This window comes from Drosophila virilis, chromosome 3, assembly GCF_030788295.1.
Source record: "Drosophila virilis strain 15010-1051.87 chromosome 3, Dvir_AGI_RSII-ME, whole genome shotgun sequence".
NCBI lineage: Eukaryota > Metazoa > Arthropoda > Insecta > Diptera > Drosophilidae > Drosophila > Drosophila virilis.
The window spans coordinates 22820663-22843683 of record NC_091545.1 but is presented as its reverse complement, the minus strand read 5'-3'; the positions used below and the strand labels follow the sequence as shown (position 1 = coordinate 22843683).

The 23021-nt window shown below is 40.0% G+C and overlaps 1 protein-coding gene across 6 annotated transcripts in view; it reads left to right on the top strand.

Annotated features, from left to right (window-relative positions):
- The window catches only part of Pdp1 (PAR-domain protein 1), a 70135-nt gene that overhangs the window by 4527 nt on the left and 42587 nt on the right, over nt 1-23021 (top strand). The window contains exon 1 of one of the 6 annotated variants that reach the window (XM_015174999.3): nt 9389-9904. The exons of 1 other annotated variant lie outside the window; for it this stretch is intronic. In XM_015174999.3, coding sequence (XP_015030485.1) covers nt 9802-9904 — 103 coding nt within the window. In that variant the 5' untranslated portion in view covers nt 9389-9801. Of the gene's footprint in view, nt 1-9388; nt 9905-23021 lie in introns of those variants that run through there. 4 more of the 6 variants (XM_032434434.2, XM_015174997.3, XM_015174994.3 and 1 more) reach the window with 4 other exon arrangements.

The window sequence follows — 23021 nt, the reverse complement described above, 5'->3', positions numbered from 1 at the left end:
TTGGTACACAGAATTTCGACACTATATGTAGCCCGATTCGGGGTAAACAAATCAAATTCAACTTTATGCGAATTATAAAACTAGTTTAGTTCAAGGTCAGGGCGTGCAAATGTTGCGGACACGCCCATTTTCTATAGTTGGCGCCTCAAAGCAAGCGCCGCAAAACGTCACACGCAAAATTTTAATTGAATTTACATTTCACACGCACACACATAAAGCTACAGATACAAAAGTAAAGATACAGATACAAATACTCAATAGAAATGAATACTGTTTGCCATTTGATAAAGACACAATCGAAAAAATAATTAATTCAATTAACGGGCGAGCAATAAAAAAGAAAAAAAAAACGCAACCAAAACGATTGCCTATTAACTGGCTCAGTAGGGGAGGGGGTGTGCGTGGTGGGAGGGGGGTGGGCTTGGACTGAGTAAACTAAAAGCTCAATCAAATTCGCGTGTTTTTTTTTGTTCGTGTTGCTTCTTCTATTTTTTTTTTTTCATATTCATTTTAGTCTCAACTTCTCGAGGTCAATAAAAACGCAGCCAAGGCGGCGGCCATTTTGTGTGCGTGCAAGAGAGAGAGAGAGAGAGAGAGGGTGGGAGAGGGAGAGTGCGTGTCGGTGTGTGCGTGCGCTGTTTAAGGGCATTTCCTGTGCACCGCAAACGTCTCGCCCTGCTGCTGTCCTTGCGGCTGACAGCCCAAAGACACGCTGAAGTTTATAAATGATCGTGCGTCTGCCCAGGGTGTGGGTAGGGAGGGGGTGTGGTATGGGTGGGTTTGTGTGTCTAAGGGGGCGGTGGGCTTGGCTTGCATGAAACAGGGGCTGCCGCTGGAGCTCTATTTGACAGCGAAAGTCGTGCGTGTTTGTTTGTCGAGCTTCGGAGTTGTTTCTTCGTGCACGTCACGTGCTCTGCAGGGTGTGTGTGTGCGTGTGTGTGTGTGTGTGTGTTTGCATTTGTTGTAAGTGCAGCGCAACTGGTAATATTTCCATTGTGGTTGTTGTTGTTGTTGTTGTTGCCTTCAAGCTTAGTTTTGGTAAAATATGTTTCGTGGCCTTTTGAGGAAATAGAAAATTGGTTTTTGTGTGCATTCGAGATTGGAACACATTTGTTTTTTTAGGGGCGTGTTCGAGAACAGGAAATGATTTAAGCAATCTCTCACAGTCGCCTGCTGTCCTTGAACCGCAAGCCTTACTAATTGACAGAAAAACGATTTGCTAAACATGAAATCATCTGCACCAAAAACATCATTAAATGAAGTGCACCTTAGCTCAGATACATGCAACCAGGTGTATCATTAAATTAAGTATTTGAAGCCTTCATTTAAAGCTTCTAATGATATATATATATTAGATATTAATTGAAAGATACTTTGACAAGTTTAGTTGCGAGAAGCGCGTAAGAAACTGACGTAATGAGTTTTTCTTAAATTACGTTCAAGAAAATACGCGTAGATTAGAGTTGATTTCATTGAAGGATTTCAATAGCTTGCCAGCTTTTTTCTCTCTGTGTACCGCATTCCAGTGCAGCCTAATATTTGCTTTTTTTTTCCCCCAATATTAAATTCTCGTAAAATATGAAAAGCACTTTTAAAGAGCCCCTCAGCATTTGGTTCAATCAGAAAACAATTGAACAATGATTCACAATCGTTAAACCGCACAAAAATGTCGAAATAATTAATTGGGCATCTTTCGGGCACGTCAAGTGCGCGTAATACATATCTTTGGCGATGCGCTCAGATTTGGTTCTCTATGCCTAAAAAAAAGTGCTAAAAAATGAAAACTATGAAAATCGTTTCTCGTGGTTTGGTGTTATTAATGCATTAGAGTGCTGCTAATGAATTGGCCCAATACAAAGAGAAGAAAAAAAAACTGGATTCTTAGATATATATCTGTGACCCTCTGCTTGGCTCTGTGCCGTTTGCTCTGATAAGCGACAGCCTCGACTCCCTCCATGCCCCACACACCCCTCTCTGTGGCCCTCTCTAACCCCACACAGATAGCATAGAGCATTCGTACTAATTCCGTCATTCATTTGTACGTTAATTTGTACAACTTGCCGCTGTCGTCTTTAACGAATTGTTGTTGCTTTTACGTATAAATGTGCGAGATTTCAAATAGAGCAAAATGTAGTACAGATTTCTGTACATATGTATGTGTATATATATATATATAGCCATAGCTGATAATGGTAAATTAGAGAAACAAATACGAATGCATCGCATATACATATATGTCTATAGGCAAGGAGACTCTGCCTGCCTGACAGACTCGTGCTAATTGTTTGTTTCTTATCCATTCCGAAATTGGGTATAGCACAGCTCATAAACCTTTCATGATATTATGCAGGAAAATTTCAATATTATTCAACTTTGGAGGTTCTTTAAATGCATTTGTATTGGAAAGATCTAATTTGCATCTATACAATATATCTATAACCAAAGAACTGCCTACAAATTTCTGACTCTTCTGACCGATCTCCATTAACGCCTGGAATTATCTTTAGTAACTCTAGCTATTATGCTCGGCGAGTTCGTTGAGTTTGTGTGAGGCAGACTGGACTATTTTTAGCTAATTTCTCAGTTCCAGTGTTTGCCCTAATTCTATTCTATTCTTGGCCAACCTAAAAGGGATTAGAAGTGGCCACTAAAACTTGTAGAGCTCATCAAATAAAAGTGAATTTGCTAAAAGTGTTTCAATTCCGCATGTTCCTATCAAATGAAATGTTTTCATTTAGCAACAAATTGGGAACTCAAGATTATGAAGAGAGTTTATGAAACTGGCTAGATCAGGCTGAGCATTTAGTAGCCAAGGCTATATTTTATGCCACCCTATACCCATTGAAGAAGGGGTAAAAGGGGTATATAGGTTTTGTCTCAAGGTATGTAACAGGTATGTAACACGTTATCAATATGAATAATCGTGTCGATATAGAGTCTGTCCGTCTATCCGTCAGTCCATATCTATGAACGCTTCGATCTGAACACCTCTAAGAACTAGAACGAGATTTTATACAATCGATAACTTGCCCCGTTTCCAAGCAATCGATCAGAATCGATAACACGAGCTGCATTTGCTGTTCGTAAAAGGAGGTTCAGGGTATGCTCCAGTCGGGCATGCCCGTCTAGAGCCGCTCACATGTTTTCCTCTACTTTTTTTTTTTTGTTTTGTGATGATTTTGATAAGAAGCCAGACCGAAAAATAAACGCATGATGTGTGCGTTTCAAAGGTAAATCCAACAAAAAAAAAAAAAAAAATCTAAATTAAACAACAACAAAAAACACGTTTTATTTTTTGTACTTTTTTTTTTTTAAATATTTTGTGTTTCTTCTTCGGCTGTCAACGTGGTTGTCGTCGGCTGTTTATTTAGTGATATGCATGCGAGTTGCGGCCTGATAAGAGTCACAATATTTGCCAGGTTGTAGGACAAAAAGAGCTTAGCCGAGAGTTTCAAACAATTTGTTGTTGTCGAAATGTATTTTCTTTGGCAGCGACATTTCGAATGCCAAAGCAAATAAATGATTTACCCAGTGTCTTAGTGTGTGTATCTATAGCTGCCTGCCCAGTTCCTTGACAAGAACAACAACAACACGAACAACAAATGTGACGGCAACATTGTTGGAACTAGCTGACGGACGACGAGCGTTCATCTGCATAGATATAGATTCATAGATGCTACCTATATATATATATATAGTATATATAATATCTTGACGAGATGTGCGTTGCTGCTTCCAACGACAAATACACCCACCCACCCACACACACACACACTCGCACACACATTCCGACATTCTTTTGTTGGTTCTTCTTCTGAAAAAAAAGGTGGCAAAAGCCAAAAGGCAGGGGTTGTCAAAGTTGCGTTCGCTTCGGGGCTCATTTATAATTTATTGCGCTTGAACACGTTTCGTTCGTATATAGCCGGGCATATAGCCGCCATATAGTACATACATCTCTCAGTCTGTCGCTGATCTATTGAAGGCGACCTCCATTGCCCAGCAACGGGCCTCCTGTTGCTGCCATTTCCTAGTTTCTTTCATTCACAGAATGTCACATGATGACAGGGCGACAGTTTCTGTTGCCTCTATTTACATACAAAATTCTTTCTTGAACGACATTTTTTTGTTTTTGTTTTTGGTATTAACTTGTGCATGTTTTTTGGTTGTGCGGGCTGTAAGCGTCTTTGTGTGTGTGTGTGTGTGGAATGACTCAGAACGGCCACCGAAATAGCCAAATTTTACGAATAGATAATTTCAAGCAATACGATTTATATTTAGTACGCTTTGTAGTTGAACGAGTTGAAGGCTGAATTCTCTTATATGATTTATTTACATTTTGGAATTCATTCCAAGGGTTAATAGCATTTACAGAGGTCAGCTCGAGCTACACACAGAACAACAGCTAAACTTGCGGGACGAGTTTAGAGCTAAGCCAAAAGATACTTTGTATAGACTCACGTTTGTTGTCTCCAAAGTCCGGCATTAGGCATTATAACAACTCATAGTTATGGGAATTACAAATGTATATATAGATATATGAAGATATTATTCATTTGCTCAAGTCTAGCCACTCTAGTATTTAGTTAATTAAAAGATATTTTTTAGCGCTTTTAGTTCAAGAGATTAGGACTAGGGCATAGCCTGATTCTTATTCTGATCGATAATTATTTCATCATTATTTTATGCGTGCATGCGTTAATTTTTCGGTCTGGCTTCTTATCAAAAAACAAGTCAAAGGCTCTAGACGGGCGTGCCCGACTAGAGGATACCCTGAACCTACTTTAATCAACAACAAATGCAGCTCGTGTTATCGATTCTGATAAATTGATTTTAAATGGGGCCAAGTTATCGTTCATAGGTCAACTATAGAGCCTATCTTCAACATTTCAAGTCTCTAGCTCTTATAGACAGACAGATAGAAGGACGGACAGACCGGAAGACAGACAGACAGGTTTATACCTTCCACCTTTATAAGGTGGAAGATGTTTCCTTCTGCCTGTTACATACATTTCCACAAAAACATCATAGCCTTTTTAACCACTTGGCAATGAGTACAGGGTATTAAAATGAGAAATTTAGAAACTCGTTAAGTTCTGCTGCAAGATTTGTGCCTTGTTGAACTGGGTCAAAGCTCTAGCGATAAGTTTGGTCTTCCTTAAGCATGTCATTAAATCAAGCGGAAATAATTATCAAAAAAAAAAAAACGAAGCATATCTATCCAGTTTATCAACTAACAAAATCTGTATCAAGGTGCAAACCGAATGCTTTTTATTAAAAACCTTTTTTTATTTTTTTATTATTCTTATTCTTATTCATCTTATCTGCATTTCATTACTATGCGATATTGTGGAACTATGACGGAGCTAAAGCTATCAGATCTAAATTTGTGTAGTTATCTTTTTATACGCGCCTACCAAACAGTTTGATTGGCCGCGGCTGCGGCCAGTGTTGTGTACCGTACAAATACGCAGCTCATTAGCGGTTAACCGCTGTTTGGTCCGCTGCATTAACTGCCACCCTACGCCCAACCACCCACCTGCTCACCTGGCCAACTGGCCACCTGCTTTAACGGTCATTTTCAAGGCGCTCTAATTGCACGCGTCTTGTCGCTACGTGAATTGCAAATTCAATTACAGTTGGCAAATTACACAAAACCTATCTAAATGTACCGATACGCGATGTGGATAAGGGGGCGGGGCGGAGCGAGGTGCGGGGGCGTGCTGGCTGCTGCTGTCGTTGTGTTGTGTTGCTGTTGTATTTATTTATACAAATTACAGCGAAATGCAAAGAAAAAAAAAATACGAAATATAAAGAAAAAAAAAAAAAAAAATTTCCACACATTAAAAGTTTTTAGCTATGAAATCGACTCACGTGAGCGCTGCTACAGCGACGCCAACGCCTCTGTCGCTGTCGCTGACAGCGGCAGCAGCAGCCACACAAATACAAATATTAGAAATAATAACAAAAATAAAAAAGAATCAGCCAAAAAAAAAAAACCCGCGCGTATGGCAGATAAATCAGAGAAAAACCTAAAAACATTGAAATGAACAGCAAATGCCGCTTGCCGCAGTACACAGACACGCACACATACAGCTAAAGGCAGGCTATATAGTCGCAGACAGACACACACACACACACACACACACACACACACTCGAGCAAAGACAAACGTCAGCGCCGCAGTCGCATTGACGTAATAGCAAAAACTGTAGTACGTAGAGTAAATTAAAATAACACAAATAAATAAAATGCCAGCACAATGAGTGCCGGCTGCGATCTCACTGAGAGCGTGAGAGAGCGAGAGCAGAGAGAGCGGCAGCAGCAGCAGCAGCGATAGCGTGTGAGAGCGGCGCGCAATTAAAAATATCAATTTGAACTTTGAGACGCAGTGGAAAATGCCCAAAGCCATAAGCTGCTGTCGCCTCGCATAGAACCAATTAGAAACAACAACAAATGGAATAGCCGAAGCTGCGCAGCTTGCGAGAGTCGGCTGCCCAAAGCCGAGCTTCGGGCTCGGCTGCGAGTCGTTCGTCGTTTTGAGTTGCGCGCGCGACGAAAAGAGAAAAAAAAAATGGTTGCCAAAAATAAAAGTTCAAAATGTGCACAGCACGCGGTGTCACTGAGAGCGAGAGCAAGAGCGCACGCCAGCGTGAGAGCGTGTGCGTCTGTATGTGTGAGCATGTGGCGTAAGGCATTTGAGTGTGAGAAAGAGCGCGCGCTTGTTGGCAGCCACATGGCAGCGTCAGCATGGTTCTAAGTTGTAGCGTATCTGTATCTGTAGTGTGGCGTATCTGAGCATAGCCGACTCGTGTTATTTGTTGTTGTTGTTGTTGCTGTTGCTGTTCTGTGTGTGTGTTTGCCCTTAGTAGCTGGGCGCTCTCCCGCACACACACACACACACACACACGAGCACGTTTTCGCTCTGCCTCTACTGTTCGCCGCGAGCGCATATTGTACACTTTGCAACGAGCGCGTGTGCCCAGTCAGAGTCAGATGAACAGCCAAAGCCGTGTGGACGCAAATTAAATACAAACAATAAAATTGGCAAAGAAAATTCGATAAAAAATTATGTGCAAAAATCGTATAATACATTAATTAATTCACGGCATTCGAAACATGGTGCATTAATCATTTTCGGCGAGCAGCAGCAGCAGAGGCTGCCATTAAATAAAAAAAAAAAGACTTTGCCCAAGCGAAGCACGTGTGTCAAGTAGGAACTTTCAGTAGCAAAAGCAAAAAACGCGTATTATTTTTTGGCCTGACAACCAAAGCAAACGGCAAAGACAACGACGACGGCGACGGCGACAACAACAGTGCTTGTCTCTGCGCGTTCGTGTGTGTGAGCTTCTCGTATGTATGTGTATTAGTGCGCGCGCTCATAGTGCAAAAAGCAGGCAGCTACTATAAAGCATTAGCAACAACAAGCGATTGGCAAGCGAATAAAACAAACAACGAAAACGCAAAAGGAAGCACAACACACACACGCACACACACACACACACACAGCAAATCAGCTGACTCGTGCGCATTCTCTCCATTTACAAAAAACAAAAGCGGCTCACCAACAACACGCGCGCTCTCTCTCACACTCTCTCGCGCTCTCAGTCAAGTGCATCCTAGCTGCAGCGGAAGCTTTGGCCAAAGCGTCGCTCATTTGTGTAGAGTTTTAACGGCTTCCGCATCCTATGCGAGCCGACGCCACTTTGAAACCGTCAGCCAAGTGCACTTGTGTTTGTCGAGCTGCGTGCGTGTGTGTGTGTGTGTGTGTATGTGCGTTGCGCTCTTGTCACATGCGCGCTCAGTCAGCATAGGCAGCGACAGCGTTAGCGACAGCGGCAGCGGCAGCGGCTGCGTCGACGACACCCACAACGCCCGAAGACGGCGCTAAGCGAACAGTCGTCGTCAGGCAGCGGCAGCAGCAGCGTCAGCAGCAGCAGCAGCAGCAGCGAATACCAAGAACACGCCACGCGCTCTAACAACAACAACAACAGCAACAGCAACAACAACAACAAGAACAACAACAACAGCTACACCAATTAATTTGACCACAACAAGGACACAACAGCCAGTAAAACGCTAACGAATCGCGCGCGTTTTTCAACACAAATTTGTGCAGAAACAAAAAAAATAAAAAAATCATCTGCGTGCGCGTGTGCGTGTGCCTGCGCTTGTGTCGGTGAGCTGTCAACATTTTTCATCGATTTTCGGCTCGTCGTCGTGTGTTGTACGCTCGTCGGCGCCCGCGACTCCCAGCCAAACGTCCTGTCGTGTGCTCGTGTTTGTGCGTGTTCGTGTGCGTGTTCGTGCGCGTGTGTGTGTGTCTGTATGCGTGTGAGTGAGTGCTTGTGCGCGCGTGTGTGAGTGTAAAAATACTACACCCCCGCTCACTAGACCTGCCCGCGCCCTCCCCACGATCAGGCAAAGCTCAAAAGCGAACCAACAAAATAATATATATATATATATATATACATATATAACTTGCTGTCTTTGTCGCACGCCGGGCGCTGATTTCCGTGAAGGCGCACACTCCACCTAGCCCCCGCCCACCCTCACTCACACCCAGCCAACCAGCTAACTGTTTATTAAGTTTGTCAAGTCTATGCGAATGCCATACTAGTGCTTTATAACTGTACAATAAATACCAACTACAACAACAACAACAACAAACGCGAGAGAACTCTCAAAAAAAACAAAACCAAAAAACAAAAACACAAACAAAAAGCAATTGATTTTATTTTTAGTGCCACAACAAAAATAAATAAATAAATAAGCAGCAACGTTTAACGTTCTACAACAACAACAACAACAACAATAAAAACAACAACAACAGCAACAACAACAACAACTGTCAACAAGCTAAATAAAAGAAAAAGTAGCCAAAACTCAAACGCAGCGGCATTTGAAAAAAACGCACGACAACGTAAAATACAAAAAAAAAAAAAAACAAATAGAAAAAAAAAAAAATATATAAAAATAGCGCAATTAGCAAATGAAGCAAAGCAACAACAACCACAACAACAACTCAACTAAATTAAACTACAACTAAAACTAAACTATAAAAAAAATCAACGAAAAAAAAACAAACACACAAAAACTTGCAACCAAAAATACCAAAAGCAATGCGCCTAAATATTAAAGTTCACTTAAGAATTGTAAAAAAAATTAAGCTAAATTTATAAAAAAAAAAAACTCAATTCTGTTACGTTTCATGTTGTTGTTATTTCCAAACGAATGTTGTTATTAGCAATAAATGAAGAATAAATAAAATAAACAGCAAGAATTATAAATAAAAGAACAAATTGTTGAATGAATTCGCGGTGCCTTTATTTATAGCGAGCAGCATAAATAATTAACTATATATATATATATATATAAAAAAAGTTTAATAATTCTAATGCATATTTAGCCAAGCAATAAAGAAACGTTAACGTGCAATATTTAAAGTTTACATTGAATTTAGCATAAAACATTCATTTTTGTACATTGTGATTTCAACAGAAACAAAAACAAAGCTATAAAAATACGCTACAAAAGTTAACGCCAGCAAGTAAATCAAAAAGAAAAATAAAATAAAATAATAAATAAATAAAAAAGGTTGAAAAGTTATTAATTAATCTAAGCAATTATTATTATTATTATTATTGTTGTGCCGTGTTTGTAATTAAAAAACAAAACCAACCAACAGCAGCAGCAAAAAGCATTAATAAATACCAAAAAGTAATACCAAAACACGGTTTTGGTCACACTAATTGTTGAAAATTTCGTGTATAATCACAAAAGTGACTAGATTTTTATGAGAAAATGAGCGACAGGGAGCGATCGTCCCCAACACTGATCGAAACAGGCTTAAAAAACTTAATCGGCGGCCGTGATGGTAATTATCCACTGATCAGCGGCATAAATGGTAAGTTTCGACAGACTCCCGTTTGTATCTGACAGATACATTTTTGAGAAAAAAAGGCAATAATTGAACTTTAGCCAACCACTTGAAACATTTAATGTACCCCAGACATTCCGCAATGAATGCCACGTGCCAAATATCGGCCTCAAGTCGCCGGGCAGATGCTCTGTCTAATTACAAATAGCATATTTAGAATTCTTATTCGCCTAGCGTATGCTCTTTCTCATGTGAAATTGAATTTTCTATGATATTGTTTTCAACTCTTCTTTATTTGGCTGGGGTAAATATGCCATAAAGTCGACTGGCAGATGCTCTTTCTCATATAAAATGGAATATTTTTTAATAGTTTTTGATAAACGCCAAGTAAATACTCTGCCCAACATAAAATAGCATATTTAATATTACTTTGTTTATTCCCTTTCCACATCTCACATTTTATAGGGTATTTAGCATTCACATGCACCTGTTTGGCCTGATCTCAATTTAAGATACTCACCATTAACTTTTCTTCAGCCAGCTGCAAGCTTCTTTAAAGTACATATTTTACAGGGTATTTATATATGTATGGCCCCAATAAATCTCAAGTTTTAGAGGGTATTTGTGCATTCACATACCTCAGCTGACTTTCAGATATTCACCGTGAACTTTTCTCCAGCCAGTTACAAAGCGCCTTAAAATTCTAGCATACCCTCTTATTTAATACCAATTTTCACAGGGTATTAATATATGTGCCTTGCCCTCGCTTTTTCGCCAGCCAATCTGTTATACTTAATCCATATTAATGTGCTTAAAATTGTATAAAATATTGCCCAAGCATGAACAAAAATTTGTGCTTGGACATTTTTCTTTGTGCGATAAATCAAAACGTGCGGAAAATGGAAAAACCTCTTGGGCATGACACCAAATTTGTGTCTGGCGCTAAAACGAAAATATACACAACGTCTGTTAGACATTCGACTGATAAGAATCGTTGTGGAAGTATTACGAGCACCTGCCACGCGGGCCAAAGGTCGAGGCGACACAGCCCATTAGGCTGATAAGGGCTGGAGGTGGTAGCCATGGGCAGCGCCAAGGTCATCTTTAGTTTCATTTACAAATAATTGAATGCTTTTCAAATGTTATTTATACATTTTGAAAAGTTTACAGTGCCTAATGACAACTGAAGGTAGTTTGGAGGCAATGCCAGAGGTCGCACAATGCGAGCAAGTTTCATGATGTGAGCGGGGCTAAAGGTGAAGCTTGAAGCTGGTTTAACAAAGGCAACAATAACTTAGTGCATATATGTTATGCATGTATTATTGATAAACTATATATGCCCGATATAGCTTATTTCTATTTGCGCTCAATTAGTTGAGAGTCAAGAGCTTGAATGCAAACAGAAAGCACATTTTTGTATATATTTTTTCCTTTAAACAGATTTAATTTTTTACTTATCAGATGGGGCTATAATTAGTTAATGTGTAGCAACAATTTATTTGAGTCTGCTGTTGCGTGAAAAGCAATATATTATTTTTTTCAAATTATAATAAACTCGATTGCTAAAACTGAGAAAATAAATGAAAACAAATTTAATCTAAATTTCCCAACCCTTGCAGAGGGTATTATGATATTGTGATGAAGTGTGTAACGCATAGACGAAGACATCGCTTACCTCGTAAGGTATACATAATCCAGATCAGCAGCAACAGCAGGGTTAATGTAGCCAGGTCCTTCCGTCTGTCTGCCAGTCCACCCGTCCCTCTTTTTCTATGCCAACTTGTCTTTCAGTCTCTCAAGTGTCTTTCTGTTGCTGGCAGTATATATGCTTGAGCCAGCCGGATCGAATGTCCTTATTATATTGTCTTATCAAGATATATTGACAAATTTAAGTATACTCTCCCTGTACAAGCTTTATATTATATAGCTTCATAGAAAAGATCGCTCGAAAATTTGATTCTCGTATGACAAACTTTTCTAGATATTTAAATCAAACTTTCAATTGTCGAGCTGCACTATTGTCAGATATCTGCAAAAGGTCAAATATCATGCCAAATTTAAAATACCCTACACAAGGGTATACAAAATCGACTTTTTGTAACTGCCAGCCTTTTGGACTTGTCCTCGAGAATGCAGTAAAACTTTTGGCTACAAACTTTGAGAGCCTTTTTTCGAAACTCAGGAGCTTGTCGTTTAGCCTAACTTTGGCTGCAGTGTGGGGGTGCTTCTTATTGCTGCCTTTTAACAAGTTTTCGGGCGCAAGAATATCAATTTTAAATGATCTGCTGCAAGTTTTGCCCGCACTTAGTTCTCCCGCTGTGCTGTGCGGTGCGGTCGAGCATTTTGGCTTGTCCAAGCAATTTAACAGCAATTCGTGCTGCATATGGCCGCAATAATTGCAATTTAAGTGACAGCCCTTTTTGCCGGACAGACTGTGCCCAGCTGCCCAAAATGTAACATAGCCGCCACGCCCACTAGCAAACGTAACTGACGGCCATGGGCGGCGTCGTTATGGCCAGAAATCAATAGCATAAGCAAGCAAAAGGCAAACGAGAAAATGCCATTAAAATATGTCATAATCGGTCAGCATAATGACGAGTGGGTGGATGGGTTCGGGGATTGTGACCAACTAGAGAATCACTTTGCTTTGTGCATTTGCTTGTGCCCCCCCGTTACCCAGCCCAGACCGAGTCAGCCGCTCGTCTGCGTCCACGTTTTGTTTCATAAATCAATAAGCGGAAACTCGGCAATCGAGGGGCCCAACTGTCCGCCCGCCTGCACTTGCTACACAACTTAAATTTATTGCAGCATAATTTTTAACTTAATTTCCCCCGCCACCTCCGGGCCATGTGCCGCGCAGCAGACGCTTATCGTGTACGTTGCGCATACGCCGCGTGTGTTAACAAGCGCTTGATTACCGCATTAAAAACTTGTATAAAGCACACGCTAGTTAAATACAAACACTAAACTGCGCTGATAAGCCACTTTAGTGCGCGTCTACAGATACGCCGAATGTATCGAGGGAGGGTGGGAGGGGGGTAGAGGGGGCATTGCCTGCCAGGGGTTGATGTGCGCGGTCAGCGCGACGATTGTGATAGCTACGAGCTGGTAAATCTTACATGAACACACAGATAAGATTGCGCTAGATGAGGGGACATTGAGCGGAGAGTGGGCGGGGAACTAGATTATGTTAGTTCAATGAGAGAGAGAGAGAGAGGGAGAGCCGGAGAGAGAGAAGGAGAGCGATGCTTTGGCATGAAGTGCAATGCAATGTGATGTGATGGTGTTTTGGCTGAAGCAGATCATTTCGTCAAAAATACGACTAATTTTTAAAGTAAAGGCTGTTTGTTTAGAAAAAAAAAAGGTACAGTCATCGCTCAAAAACTAGCAACTTTTCGGCTTTCATATGTGGCTCTAATGCAAATCTAATCTTTCTCGAAATCCTTTATGTACAAAATAAATAATTGCCTTTGGGACACTCTTTTGTACAATAATGCAATATTTAATTGTCTGTTGTTCGATTTGTTCTAAGCCAAGCTTAATGCAGTTCATTTTCCTATGGAAACATCAATAATACATCTGACAATTCGGCTATATACATATATATTTTATGATATATATATTTTAAAGTTTGTTCCTAAAAAAAACACAATATCTTTGCTTACAATTAAAACATTAAAGCAGGCAAGCATAAGTTATTTTCTTATTGTTGAAACTTTTCAAAAATTGCATTTGCAGCTGTTGAGTAAATTCGCGTGTCCTTTTACATGTGTGTGTGTGTGCGACATGTTCAAATGGCAATCGAGTTGCATGTTAACACTGCATAAAGCGGCAACAACAACAATTGGCACACATCAATTGATGTATTTATTTATTTATATATATATAAAAAACAAATTTGTTTGCCATCACAAACAAGGGGCAGGGGGCACAAAAAATGTGTTGTCAGCCAATCAAAGCGGCTGTTTTTGGCCATTTGCAATGCCAATTAACAATTTGTTGTTACTGATTGCAAATTAGCTGCTAATCACACACACACACACACACACACACACACACACACGCACACACACACAGATATGGCATATATGGATCAGTTGCTGTGACATAATCGCATTTATTGACTGCACACGCCGCAATGCACGCCCCGCCCCGCCTCACCCCACTCTAGTCCACACTCTTACCCTCTCCCAAATGTGAAGTGTATTTATAGTGCGTCATATTGATAAGCTGGCCATGCTCACGCCTCGCAGACGACTTGACAAATGGCCCAGGCAAGTGCGTCAAGTTTTGCCACGATAATGTATCTGCCATGTCTCGAATGTGGCAGCTGCACGTTGAACGCGCACTTTGCTTGCAACTGCTCCCTTTCTCTCTCTCTGCACTCTAAACTGTGTTTTCTACTTAATGGAAATGCCGGCACGCCCACTTATAATGTCGCCAGCCGCCTTTGCCAATTAAAACTTTTAATTGGAATTGTTCAATGTTTGCAAAACAAACACTTCGCATGAAATCTTTCTATTGAGCAAATCCATAAGCCTGCTGCCAACGTGTTGAAATAAGGGCGTGCGGCTTAAGGTGCGTCGCCTTTAGATATTGCAGAGGCTCGACATATATTTCAATTTACATTTATTGCAAATCTTAAAGCTATAGCTTATAGGCTTATAAAAAAAAAAATATCGAGCTCATTTTTTCCGGATTAAGTGCATTACAAAATGTCTATTGCATAGTTTTACAACTAATATTGATACCCTGTAATCAATGAAAATGCCTAAAACAGGGTCTATTGTTTTTGAGCAAATGTACGTAACACGCAGAAGGATGCATCTATGATATCTATATATATATAAGTATATTCTTGAACAGCTTCAATGGCCGCATAATAGAACTTAATAAAATCATTTATATCTCACGCTGCGTATGCGCAATATTCGTCATTTAAGCACATGTTCGATTAGTTTTTAAAAATCTACAAGCTAATCCAGGCATTATAAATGTAATTAATATGTTCAAAGCATTTGCATTATACGCTGCGTATACTTTATTTATTATCAATTTATTATTTGCCATTAAAACCAAATCAATTGAATATGCCAGCAAAAGTGCGTTGACAGCTCGATAGACATAAATTTAAATTAATTAAAAGGCCAACAATTCAATTCTAAAATTAATTGAGTAAAAATATCGTATACAAATTGCAGCTATTTAAAGTTATGCGTTTCACGCGGCGTATGCGCAATTTTTAGCTAAATATATATTTATAAAAAGCGCTGAGCATTAGGAAAGCAAAGAAATGCTGGCAATAACAAAAGAACACACTAGCAAATATAATTTGACAAAGTGTGAAAAATATTTTCATAATCTTAATGTTGCATGCTGGCAGCAGCACAGGTCGTGGGGGGAGGGGGGACGGTTGCCAGTTGCAAGCAGCGAGCGTTTGTGAGTGTGAATTTGTCAAGCATAGCAGCTGATGCTCATTTGTTGCTGTGCACAGTTTCTTTTTTGTTGTTGTCACAAAATGCGGTCAAACAATTTGTTTATGCGGCTATTTTAAACACGACAACAACAGCAACAACAACCAGAAGCTGGCCACATTTTCTAGTACATTTTAGCCAACTGACAGTTTAGAGCAACAAAAATTGTCAGGCAAATTGTTTAATCAATGCCGCAAACTCAAACTCTTTAAAGCGAAAGAAAAATAAAACTCAGCCAAAGCAGCGGAATGCTAAGGCACTTACACACACACTTATACACACACACACACAGCCACAAGGCTGCGGCAAGGACGAGCACAACAAAAGCAATTTAGCTACCTGTAAAAGGCAGCAGCAGCAAAACGAAACGTGGCCAACAAAAAGAGAAAAAAAATAGGAAAAAAATCAAATTAAGGTTAAATACCACAAAGCGAGTCGCATACACAGGCAGGCATATATGTATGTACATATATAAGTGTATGAGTGTATGTGTGTGTGTGTGTGTGTCTATGTGTATATATAGTTATGCCTTAAATCCAAACTAAGCCAAAAGCATGCAGCCGACTTACATCCACACACACACACACACACAGCGCCTGAAAGCAGGCAACACATTTTGGCATTTTCGTAGCACATTGCTATTGTTATTTAGTTAGTTGCTTGTGCCTGTTGTTGTTGTTGTTGTTGTTCGTGTTGTTGCTTGAGGCAACGTAGGCGTTGCCGCCGGAATTGTGTTGGCGAAATGATGGACAACAACAAAACAATAACAGCGGCAGGAAGTTGCAAACAGCAGTCACGAAAGCCCTAGCGCAAAAATGAAAAAAAAGGGCACTAAAAATACATGAAAACAACAACAGCAACAATTCAACATTAATAACCCAATCCATAAATGAAATAATGCTCTTAACTCCATTTGTTTGCGCGTGACGTCAAAAAAGAAAACTAAAAGCACAACAAACAAACAAACAAAAATGAAAACAAAATCCAGGCAGAAATCAAATACAAAAAAGAAATGGAAAAAGTGAAGCCACGTAGGAAATCAGGCAGAATAAAAATAAGGACATGCCTGAAAAATCGAAATACAATGGGCAAAAAAATACTTTTGTTTGAACTTTGCGTCCGTCATACAATATAAAAACCCCCTCCAATTCGCCCCCCCACCCGCTCCCCGTTCGCCAGCTACAATCGACACTCTTAATGGTTCTGGCCCGGCACGAAAGGACAGCACAGCCGACGACACACAGACCCACATAGCTGTCGGCCAAACACCAGCACCGCCGGCTCCCCCTCTCTCCCCGTTGCCCAGCTCTCCACGCTGCCGAACATGTGTTGGTTGTAAACAGGAAGCAGCAGCCGAAGCAGCAGCTGAAGCAGAAGCAGCAGCAACGACTAACGGAATGTTGTTGCCCAGCATTTGCGCTCTCTTTCACACTCTCGCGCTCTCGCTCGCGGTCTCCGGGCCAAGCAGCATGTTGCAAATGTCAAAGTACCAAAAACCCGGAAATTCGAAGGACATGCTCGAAAAGGCTGCTCGTACGCCCACGTAAGCGCCCACACACACACACACACACACGCTCAGTTGTCCAAACTCTACACAAAGTGTAGACCTGCGCAACCTACAGCTCTCTCACACACATACATGCGCGCGCGCTCTCTCCCTCTCTCTCTCTCTCTTTGTTGAGCCGCTCTCTTGCTTTTGTCTGTTTTGCTTTGGCTTTGTTTTTGTTTGAAAGCTGCCGCTGGCTGGCCTCGCTGCTGCTGTAATTGTTATTATCTTATTGTATGCCGGTAACACACACACACACACACACACACAAACACACACATACGTACACGCACACACACAGGTAGAGTTCTGCTCATGTGTGCGCAAATGTAAGTCAATTTTAAGCGTCTTAAGCCAAGTTAGCGTCCCATGTGTGCGACACACACACACCCACACACACACAAGTCTCTAGTTTTTACTGCCTTACACCCCGCTGCTTGCACCTCCACCCCTTTACTCCTGCCTTTTACTTTACATTAACCAAATTCGTGTGATTTGCAGTGCGTGCTTAGATTGTTAACCAACTTAGCGGCTCGTTTGTTTAGCCTTTGCGAGCAGACGAGAGAGACAGAGATTATGTAGCCCATAAATTCTTGATCAGTCTTTAATTCTCTCAATTTTGCCGTCCTGCTTCTCTCTGTTTCAATTCCAACTCAATTTTAAAGCTATCTTTCTTAATATTTATTTTATGCAACTCTTATGAAAGTCCGCTTAAGCGACTGACTATATCAACTAGGTAACTGCTGCAAAAGGGTTTTCTTGTGGAGGATATTTTGATTTTGTCAAGAAATGTGTAACGCATAGAAGAAGACATCTGCCACCCTTTTAAGTATACAACATGTCCACCTGTCCGCCCGCTCACCCGTCTGTTTCCATGCCAACTGCTCGCTCAATTTAGGCTCGTCTTCTAAGAGTTTTGTATGAAAAACTTTGTTGGCCACCAAGTTATCTTAATTAAACAAGGCATTTATTATTTTCGGTATGCACCGTAAAGATATTTTCTTCATATATTTCGAGCAAACTTTTCCATTCAAAACAATTCAAAGAGTATTTGGGCTTCGGCAAGCTGCAGCTAACCTCGCATGCTTGTCTTATGTATACACTTATATGAACATCTTTTTAAACTAGTTGAAAATGTTGTTTAGCTTGTCGCGTCACGAGTTTTAGTTTAACAGCCACGAAAATTGCAAGTTCACAATTTGTTTAGCATTTAATTTTTATGCCCGTGTGTACACAAGTTTCCTCTTGTTTGTTGTGCAAATTTTTTATTTAGCAAGTGTTGCGTTTTATTAGTGCAAAAAAAAAAAAAAAAAAGAAAGAACAAATTGTTGTTAAGTTTGCCGGAGATGATGAAATACGCTGCTAGCTGCAAATACGTAAGAGGTTTGGTAACATTTAATAGCCCAGAGGCGGACTCTAGATAAACTTGTAAGATACGTGCCACAGTGCGTATGCGTGTTGTGTGTGTGCGTGTGTGTGTTTGTGTGTGTAAATATTACTCATACGCAGCAGCTGCTTGGCTGTGTTTAGGGATAGAAAGCACTTAATCTTAACAAAAGCTGCGCTGCTATCTGTAAATATCTTTCACATTCCCCCAAGGCTTAGGACTGAGCATTAAGCATACGCACGGTTTGCCGGGCTAATATGTGCACACGTTGCAAGCAATCAGAACAAATTAAGCGCTGCGCTTCGCTAGGCTTCAGTTAATGGTATTAGATAGTTGAGAGAAATGTACTCTGTGCATAAACAATATTTGTCTATCGCTAAATATGTTAATCGAATGGCAACAAGCTGATAAATTTCAGATATTAAAATTTATTTGATACAATTAGCGATACTCTCGCAAGCCATTCACCCACTTTGCAATGCGTACAGGGTATTAAATGCATATCAGTTTGTCGCCCGAAACGTAATCAAGACGACGACCTTCAGGTCTAATGTTAAAAAACACATTCCAAAGCAAAAATTTCGAATGACGTCAGTTGAGATGCTCGTGATAATGTTTAAGATAATCAAAAGCATAATGATAATGAAAACCAAGATGATGATGATGATATTGATAATGATTATGATTATGATGATGATGATATGGATTAAAAGAGAGCAAAGATGAGCTGCCTTTTGGCCAGGCACAACAAGAATTTGGCTACGTTTTTGCGCCCCAGCAAATTGCAAATAAACAAATATTTAAAATTTAAAAATTTTTAAATTTTCTATATGCAATTGAGAGTCCAAAAAGAGAAACAAATGCTAAAAGCAGCCATTTTAATGCAACATTTAGCAACAAGAAATAGTTGAAAAACTTGCTGCAAATACGCAAAATGCAATTTCGAACAAAAGCGAACCTTTGAACATCCCCCCTCCCCCCCGTCGCACCCACCTCACCGCTAATGCTGCTTGGCATTTGTTTGTTTGTTGTGCGTCCGTTTTCATATACCACGCCCACACAGCTAATTTACCTTAAAATTCATTTTCATTTCAAATTTTCATGTTGGCCTCTGCTTTTTTCTATATTTTTTTTCTGTCTCTTTCTGCTTTTTGGCTTTTTTAATTGCCAAATATTTTGTGTACAATAGATTTTTGAGTCTGTACATGAAATATTTTTATGTACACATAGCCGCATATGTTTATATATATATATATATATATATTGAAATATATAAATGAATGTTTGTGTGTGTATTAAGGCTTTGTTAACTTGCGGCATTTGCGTTGCTTTTGCTGACGCAATTATCGATTGTTTTTAAATAGTTTTCTTAGCCGATTTTAGACGCAGCGCATTAGACGCATCAATTGCAAGCTCGCTGATGTCTTTATTTTAAATACCCTGTAAACAAGTTGAATTGCTTAAGGGGATTGTTAGACATACGCAAAGATCATAATAGATGGGCTTGAAAAATTTGGTATTCGGCTCCTTGAAAGTCTCAACGGGTAATTGTTAATTAAAAAATTGATTACCCTTGTAGAAATTTGTGAAACTGTTCTAAGACTCGCTACAAAGGTATAAAAAATGCATGCTAGATCTTAAGTTTGTTTTTGGTTGAAAGTAAATTTCTGGCAAATCTGGCATTTGCTGGGTAGCTCGCCCGTCTGGCATGCCCCTCATCTCGACCACCCACTTGTTTTGCCATTATTTTGCGCGCTCCATAGAAAAAAAAATTCGCAATGTTGGTTTTTGTGGCCTTAATTTGATGTTGAGCCGAAAAACTGCCTTTAAGAAATTAAAATTGCGGCGTTAAGCGCCGGAAATCGATTGATATGCCGCACTTTTCATTTATTTGCTATTTTTTGGCTGAAAGTGAATGAACAGTGGCGTAGTCAGTGCATAGTCAAGGGGGATATCAAACATTTCTAAATGCTATTTTTTGCTGCCATAAAAATGTGCGTTGCCCTACATGTTGTTTTACGATGCAATTGATTAGAGTTGCTTGGAATGTCCGGCAAATGGCTAACATTAGATTAGAAATAAGCAAGCCAGAGAGTGAGGGGGGAGGGGTGTATGCGAAGAGATATAGAGAGAGCGTTAGCTTTAGATATCGTATAACTAAACTCTGTCTGCCCTCATTTGTCACGGCGGATCTTTTACACAAACAATTAACACTTGGACACGGATATATATTGACTTAAATATATATATATATATATATATATATATATATATGTGCAGCTATATATATAGTTCCTTATCGATATCGCTTGCGATTAAAGTGCGCATTCGTCTGCCTACAAAATTGCAAGCTTTGCGAATTTATTTGTATATTTATTTTATTTAATTTTTTTTTTTCATAAATATTTCTCTTTGGCTGCCTGTGCGTGTTTTATCGCAAACAGTTTATATTTGTGGGTGCGGGGATTTGTTGGTTCGTTCGCGGGGGCCGGAGGGGCTGTTGGACTTTTAAATGGTTACTTTGCAATAGTTTATTGAGAGCTGGCGATTTGTATATTATAGAGGGCTGTAAACAAACGATTATGGTGTTAGCCCAAAGCAAAACAAAGAGCATTTTCTTGTTTATATGAAATACGAGCATGTACCAGACGGGCTTTCCGAGTGTCTGTGTGTGGGTGTGTGTGTGTGTGCACACGTGTAAGTGTGTGTGTTTGTGTGGGCAGCAGGAAATCAAAGTATTGCAGCTAATGTTGATGTAGACATTAAGAGCAATATATTGATATTTAAAGGGCAGCTATGAACTGCAAAAGATGTGCGTGAAATCAATTAAGATACGAAAAGATATATAGATAGCCAAAAAGTTATTGAATATATATTGAAATATAAATGTTTATAGATAGATATATGCATCAATAAATGGAAAGTTCAGTAGTTAGATAGATACACAGGTATATATATGGATGGATAGATATCTATATTAGATACTTAGATAGATAAATATGTAGATACATAAATGGATAGATATATCTAGATAGATATATATATATACATAGACGAATGATACAAAAAGTCTGCAAAGGATATATTTAGTCTACATCACAATGTTAGAAATAATGTTTATAATTCTCAAAAAGTTTAAGTGATTTATTTGGAGGAGAGTGTAATAGAGCGAGAGCGAGAGAGTGAAAGGGAAGAAAACTTTACAACTCGCCTTAATCGAATGTCAACAAGTTTATCGATTTCCGGCAACTTGATTTACCTGTAAAACTTCAACGTTATTTTGTAGCCAAAGCTGAAAACCCATTTGTGTCAAATGTCTTGTGCTGTCAAACTGTCATTGGCTGGGCAAAAAGGCCTAGACTTAGATACGTGTGTGCGTGTATGCAGATACAAATGTATCTATTTCAATGTACGCGGAGCGTATCAAATATTCATTAGCTTATGGCCCGTTCGCAATTGCTTGTAATTTGCTATTGGCCAGCCGCATATCCTGCGTGGCAATTGTGGCCCCAATGTGAAAGATGGCTTATTGGCTGTCAGTTGGCAACACAAGACTCGAGACGTCTGTCTGTCTGTCTGCCTGCATAATTGATGAGTGTCACATGTAGACCGGTCTGGCAAGGGGGGGTTGGGTAGAGGCGGGGGCAACATTTATGAGCGTATCCCATAAAATATGCAACAAAATGTTTGTCCAGTATGCCGAGCCAAAAAAAAAAAAAGAGACCTGCGGCCGGCTTCATTTAGTTAGTTGGCTTTTCATTTGGCTTTTAGCCGTTTTGGCAATTAGTTTGTGGCTGCATTCGCTTGACATTTTGGCAACGTTGTTGTTGCTGCTGCTGCTGTTGTTGTTGTTGTTGATTTCTCGTGTTCGTTTTGTTAAATGACATTTCTATTTCTTCAAGTAACACACACATGGCCAAAACGGATTTGTTGGCTTTAGCTACGGCTACAGCTACAGCTACAGCTGCTGCTTGCCTCTGTGTCTATATGTATTGGCAGCTCATGTGCCAATCCACCCTTCCCCTCCCCTCCCCCCTTACGCTGCCAGCGTCGTCTTTGTCGCCGTTGTCGTCTGCCACTAATGTGGCGTACATTTTTTGGCTAACACTTTATCAAGATGGCAGACGCCTTGGCAACGGGCCAAAACCAATGCACAAAACTATAAAATGCTACCTAGCCCATCAGCTGTGTTTGTGTGTGTGTGTGTGTGTGTGCAGGGGGTGTGGGGGAATAGACAGTGGGTGCTGGCAAATGCCTGCACCTTGAGTCCTGCTGCTCAAGGAACCGTCAGTTACCGGGCCAATGATCAAAAAGTCAACTCGAAAGTTGCCCTAATTGCAGCCAATGCAAATTGCCAGCGTCACAGAAATTATGAGTCAGCATTATGAGTGGGCGTGGCCGCACAAAAAGGCAGAAATTTGACTATTTGACATTTGCATTGGTTACATGAAAATGCATAATAAATATTATTTATTTTTAAAAAATTAACAATTGGTTCAGAGTATAATATATAGCTTTGATTGGAAAAAGGACATTGAAATTTTCCATAATTATATATTCTTCGACGACTTGTTTTTCGCTCAGTGTAGCGTCTGAAATGTATCTCGCATTGGCATATAGAAAATACGGCGCTGACTAAAGCCAAAGCTTTTCCATACGCCGCATCGCATTGCTAATAGATCATGCCCTACCCTGCTGCCACCCACCACCGGCACGCCCCCCTGCGCCCAACGGAGC